Source organism: Strix aluco, chromosome 10, assembly GCF_031877795.1.
Source record: "Strix aluco isolate bStrAlu1 chromosome 10, bStrAlu1.hap1, whole genome shotgun sequence".
NCBI classification, from domain to species: domain Eukaryota; kingdom Metazoa; phylum Chordata; class Aves; order Strigiformes; family Strigidae; genus Strix; species Strix aluco.
In genome coordinates, this window is record NC_133940.1 from 17,162,522 (window position 1) to 17,168,521 (window position 6,000).

Here is a 6,000-nt window from a genome sequence, read left to right on the forward strand (position 1 = left end):
AGGATGGGACTAACCTGGCCCAGCTGAGATTGGAGCGAGCAGGGGTTGCAGCCCTGCCTGGGAGGGATGGCACCCACTCACTTCCAGGACCTGATCCGTCACTCTCCTTTCAAGCTGGTGAGGCTGGTTGTGACATGTCGCCCGGACCTCTCCAGCTGCATGGACACTAAGCCAGGGCACATTTGGTGCTGAGTGATTTCCCCCTGCATCTCCCAAGGAAAGATGGGGTTTTATTCCAGTTTGAGAGGAGAAAAATGATTTTTGCTATTAGATCCTCTTCAAGAAATGGAAACCAGGAGAAAAAAAACCCACCAAACCTCGAGTGAGGTGTTGTTAAGCATTTTCTCCTCACTCAAGGGGCTCTGCACAGTGCCGCAGCTCGGCAAAAAGTACTATCATGCAGCCACAGGCTGTCTCTGCTCTCCCTGCAGAGCCGGGGGCTTGCAAGGAGCTCCCGTCCTCCAGAGACATGAACCATTCCCCTGCGACAGGCTGAAGCCAGAGCTCTTAGAAAAACAAACAGCAACCAAAACAGTAATCGGAATTTTGTTCTTCCCCTAAGTAAAGAGTTCAGTAAAGCCGGAGGCTCCCGCATCCTGACGGCTGCAGGAACAGTGGTGGTGGATGGATGAGGAGCAGGCAGGAGGGTGGGTGGGCTGTGCTCCCCTTGGGATGTGGGGAGAAATGCAACCCCCCCCCGAGTCTCTGCACCACTGGAGCAGGGATGAAGGGGAGGTGCAGTGTGCACGGCTCTGCTCGCTTCGCACCGCCCCAGCTATTCCCACAAAAAAAAATCAAAGCATTTTCATCACCACGCACCTCCAACCCCCAGCTAGCCAGCCAGCTCAAAGCCATCCCTTCACATCTGCATACATGCATATTCATAGAGCTCTAATGAGGAACTGCAGCACGGGAGGACTATTTGCCCGCTGCCTTACGCACACCGCTTGCAACGAGCTGTGATGTTCCTCCAGGAGAAACTCCAGGCGCACGGCACTGACACGCAGCTGAAAACACAACCCGGGGGCTACAAACCCAACCTGCCCACAGCAGCGGCCACCTCCTCACCCTCACCGCGCTGCCGCCGTCCCCGCCGTCCCTCCTGCCTCCCGCAGCAGCCACGGCAGCACACAAGGCTTCCGTGGCCACCGAGAGCATTCCCAACCTGCCAGCCAGACGCGTGCGGTGAGGGACCATCTGGTCACCATCACAGCCAGATCCTCCTCTGGGAGACACTGGTCCAGCACGTACGGTGACAACGCTGCAGGGTCTGGTACTGCGTTGGTGCTGTGCACAGGTCAGCTTGGGTGACTGTGGCACCTCCTTGTTCCCTCACTTCTCTAGCGGCTGATGCGCGGGACAGCGGGAGCCTCTGCTTACCCCAATCACTGATTTACTCCACCAGCATTTGCAAGGGCAGTGCATCTCTCAGGCTGAGTGCTCCGCTTGCTCCTGCATCCGGGAAGCACGCTGCGAGGGTCTGGCAGTCATTTCCCATGGCTCCACGCTGACGGAGCAGCAAAACAGCACTTGCAAGGGGGTTTGCAGAAAGCACAAGAGGCACGCGTTTTGCCAAGGGCCTGAGAAATTCGCTGCGCTTGTGGGGAAAACGTGCTCAAACAACACTCCCCCTCCCCGCTCCGCAAAGCCTTTTAAAATAAACTTTTATAAACAATTCCAAAACAAGCTTATTTTAAGCTCCTCTGAAACAGACTGCCCACTTCTGACCCAGCACAGAAGTCTGTGCCAAACCAAAATACTTGAAATGGGAAATGAAAGCAGTCCGGGCAAAACCAAACCCCACTCACTGCCAGGAGAGGGACAAGCAGACAGGACACCCGGGCTACAACTTGTCATTTTCCCTGGACACACAAAACCGTGAGTGAAAGCTGCTCCACACTGATCTGCAGCTACACGCTGGCCAAAAGCACAGCAAGGGGACAGCCACCTCGGTCCCCTGTCCCGGGATGGGGGTGAAGCATCCAAGGCAAGGACAGTGGGATGGAGGCAAGGACCAGCTCTTGCAGTCTGGTGTCCCCGCTTTCCCAGAAACAGCCCCTGGTAATCAGCGACGCAGCGTGAAACGCGTGCTTGGCCGGCAGCCTGGAAAATGCCCACTGTGTGTGGGAAAATAAAGGCCAGGCAGAGGGAAAGGCTGCTGCTGAGCTGTCCCAACCTCACCCCAACGCAACAGGCAGGCACGCTTCCCTGGCCTGCCCCAGCTACCGTGATGAAAAGGGCTTCGCGGTGGCATTGCTGCTCCTCGGCCCCACCAGACCTCCCCGCTGACGGAGGAGCAGGGACCTTGGCTGTGGGTCAGCCACCCCGGGGAGGGGACACAGGGCACCGGGGGTGACCATGCTGGGGGAACAGCAGCGGAGACCCCCCCTGAACTGGGGATGGGGAGACGGGATCCCCCTCGGAGCAGGGTGCAGCCCTGATGGGTGGCACCCCCCACAGCCGCGCATCCCCCCGAGGCAGGGGGACCCAGGGACCCCCCCGGGGGCGGCGGGGGCCGGGCGGGGGTCGCCTTACCTGGGGCGGCGTGCGCCCCGCGCAGCGGCCGGCCCCGCAGCAGCGCCTGCAGGCGGGTGGCTCGACGGTGCAGCCGCCCGGTGCGGCGACCCAAGGCCAGGACGTGACCCTCGATGTCTCCCAGGAGGGCGAGTGAGTGGCCGCAGAGGTCGGCGAGCTGCCGGAGCAGGGTGAGGGCCGCCAGGCTACAGACGTCCCGCAGCTCGGCCAGCGGCACCGACGGCCGCCCCCGCCGCACCACCACGCTCCGCTTGTAGAATGGCATAGCTCGGCTCGGCTCGGCTCGGCTCGGCTCGGCTCGGCCCGGCCCGGCCCGGCCCGGCTCGGTTCCCCCCCCGGCCAACCCCGCGGCTGCGAGGGCTCTGGGCCGGCAGCAGCGCCGGGGCTCGGGGCCGGCCGGTGGGAGGAGGAGGAGGAGGAGGAAGAGGAGGGAGGGGCAGCCCCGCTCGGGGATGCTCGGGCCGGCGGCGGGGCTCGAGGGCTCATCCCGACAGCCGGGAGGGAGAGGCCGGACCCGTCGCCGTGCGCTGCGGCTGTCCCCCGGCGGGACCCCCCGGAGCTGGCACTGCTCGGGCTGGGGGCACGGCCACCCCCCGGTGAGGCACGGGCATCCCTCCCAGTGCCCTCCTCTTCCCTCACGGTGCCCATTCAGGAGGGCACGGGCACCCCTGGTGCCAGCTCTTCCAGTGCCCCTTCAGGAGGGTACGGGCATCCCCCCCGGTGCCCACTTTCCCCACCTTTAGGGCTTCCCCCCAGGCCAGGGCTGGCAGGGACTGCAGGCCTTCTCCCGGACCCCTGGCTCAGCTTCTGTTGGGTTTTAGTGTCGGGTTTTGGGGTGGTTGTTCTCCAGGAGGAGGGCAGAAGCCCAAGAGATGCAGCAGGGAAAGCACATTAATCTTGCATTTTTCTTACATTCCTCTCCCGTGGATGTTCTTGGCCCCCAGCAGCTGCTCTCCTCTGCCCGTCTTCCCTCTCCCCATGCACACTAAAGCAAATATTTGTGCTGGCCCAGTAGCAAAAATTCCCCCGTTTCAAGCCCTCTGCAACCTGCCATCCCTCCGGGGTGGCACTGGGATGCCGCAGGGATGTACTGGCTGCTGGTCCCCTGAGTCACTGCGGGCTGTGTGCATGGGGGGCTCCCCGGCCCTCTGGGGAGCCCGGTTTGGGCAGGGTTTGGGCAGGGTTTGAGCTTGGGCAAGGCAAAGCCGCTGAGCAGAGGTGTGGGGTTGCCTTCTCCCCTGGGGGAGGGCAGGCACCTGGAAAGAGATTTCACTACAGCCTCCAAAGCCTCTTTCTTCAGGCCCCTGGACTTTTAAGCTTCATTCTACAGCCACAGTGGGTCCGTACATCACTCTGGGGCCACGCTGATGAGTGACCCAGTGCTGTGTGCCCCTGGCCGTGTCCAGGCCAAGGGACAAGCCCAGGGAGGGTCAGGGTGCCAGGCACAGGGCAATGAGTTGGGCTTTCCAGTCCTTTGGCCAGGCTGCTCACAGTGAGGCCTCAGCTTAGCACAGGAACTCGGCATCCTAGGCAAGAGCAGCGGCGAGGGCAGCAATGAGGGCAGGATCCCTGCCAGCACTCAACGAGCCTTTTGCCCTTCCCTAACCAGGCTAAATTTAACATGTTCTTATTTGATCTATTCTTCATGCCAATATTTTTTCCTCTTCAGTAAGAAAAATGTGCATTGGCAGCATATTCTTGTGGTTGTATGGGTGTCCCCTGAAGGGGACGCAGGCCTGAAGCAGTGCCAGGGAGGGAGGGATGGGGGAACCCTTTTTTGGCTCTCTAGGGAGGCCAGGTTTAATCTGAAAATGCATTTACTAATTCTTTGCCTGCATCTGCGCCTGTGCTGACATGTGTCCTGAGTGGTCTGCAGCATGACAAGTTGAGACAAGAGTGGCCATGGTGGGTGCATCCCCAGATCCAGCTAGCCTGGCACCCTATCCCCAGCAGCCACAGTTGCCTGGGGCACAGTAGCAATGGAAATCCTACTGGGAATTTCCAAAGCTGGATGCCATTTCTCCCTGCATGGTGAACCTTGTTGGGCTCCTGAGCTATTCATGCTCCACTTGGGCTCCACATGTAAATGTTTGTACATCCAAACCCAGCTCCACAGAGCTGCTATCACCATGACACCACCCCTTCCCTTCCCTTCCCTTCCCTTCCCTTCCCTTCCCTTCCCTTCCCTTCCCTTCCCTTCCCTTCCCTTCCCTTCCCTTCCCTTCCCTTCCCTTCCCTTCCCTTCCCTTCCCTTCCCTTCCCTTCCCTTCCCTTCCCTTCCCTTCCCTTCCCTTCCCTTCCCTTCCCTTCCCTTCCCTTCCCTTCCCTTCCCTTCCCTTCCTTTCCCTTCCCCTGGGAGGCAAGAGTCTGGCCTGGCTTTTCTCTCTCCTGCAAACATGCATGGCATGGTGGTGGGTCAGGGGAGGTGGGTGTGCTGCAGGGGTAGCAGAAAGCCTTCAGGTTGGCTTATTTTTAGAGAAGCCCGTGAGATGAGGGCTGTCCCAGTCTGAGCAGGACAGAGGGTGGAGCGTGAGAGCCCTGATGAAATTATTTGGGATGAGCAGAGCAGCTGCCAGAAGTCCCGAAGGCGGTGGAGAGGAGAGGGCCAGCTTTCCGCTGTGCACAGAAGTCCCCACGCACGCATGTGGGCTGATGCCTCGACGGGGAGCTCTTCCAGTGAGCGGGGTTAAGCTGGAGAGGGCAAATACAGACAGATGTGTGTCTCCCCATATACCCCTCGCTGGGAGAGGCCAGCTTTTGCATACTGCCTGTGAAACCACACAGTAGCTTTGCTGAGGTACCTCCTCTGCCAGCACCATGCAGGTCTCTGTGTGTTGCAGATGGGGAAACTGAGGCACGGGGTCACATCCCGCCAGGAGGTAAAGGGGCTGAAGTCAGCCTGATTGTCTTGGTCTTGTCAGTCCCCCATCATGAATCATCTTCCGGGTAAGGAGAGCATCTGGAGCCCATCAGGATCACTGGTACAGGTCTAGCGGGGAAGAACAGGCTGTGCTGAGCGCGGGGAGCCCACTCCACTCTGCTCCGCTCACTTCCCATCCCCAGCCCACCCGCTCTTCCCAGCACTGACCTCTCCTACTGCCAAACAAGAAAGAACACACACGGACAGTGTGCCTGTTTTTGTGGCTTTTCCAACAGAGATCTGCTTATTTCAAGATTTCCTTACAGAGCAAAATTCAAGAACCAGGTTTAAACTGTCCTTCCTAACAGCTGCAATGCACACCCAGTACCGGCAGTCAGGGGCGAAGGCAGGGAACCCTACCTAAACATGAATTTACCCAATTTTCTTCTGGTTTTGAGGGGGTTTCCTCTTGATGCAGGTTTGTTACAGCAGCAGTGCTGAGGTATTTGGTGTTTGTTTCAGCTCATTCCCGGGTCTTGAGGCAGCTTTAGCAAACAGGAGAATTTTAAGCCTGGTAAGTGGCAAGGGCTTTTCCTCTTGCTTTC

At 59.5% G+C, this 6,000-nt stretch overlaps 1 protein-coding gene across 2 annotated transcripts in view; it reads right to left on the reverse strand.

Moving 5' to 3' along the window:
- Nucleotides 1-2,802, reverse strand: part of NHSL2 (NHS like 2) — a 36,102-nt gene extending 33,300 nt beyond the window's left edge. For both annotated transcript variants that reach the window (XM_074835488.1, XM_074835487.1), the window contains exon 1: nt 2,536-2,802. In XM_074835488.1, coding sequence (XP_074691589.1) covers nt 2,536-2,800 — 265 coding nt within the window. In that variant the 5' untranslated portion in view covers nt 2,801-2,802. The remainder of the gene's footprint in view (nt 1-2,535) is intronic.
- Between the last annotated feature and the right edge of the window lie 3,198 nt (nt 2,803-6,000).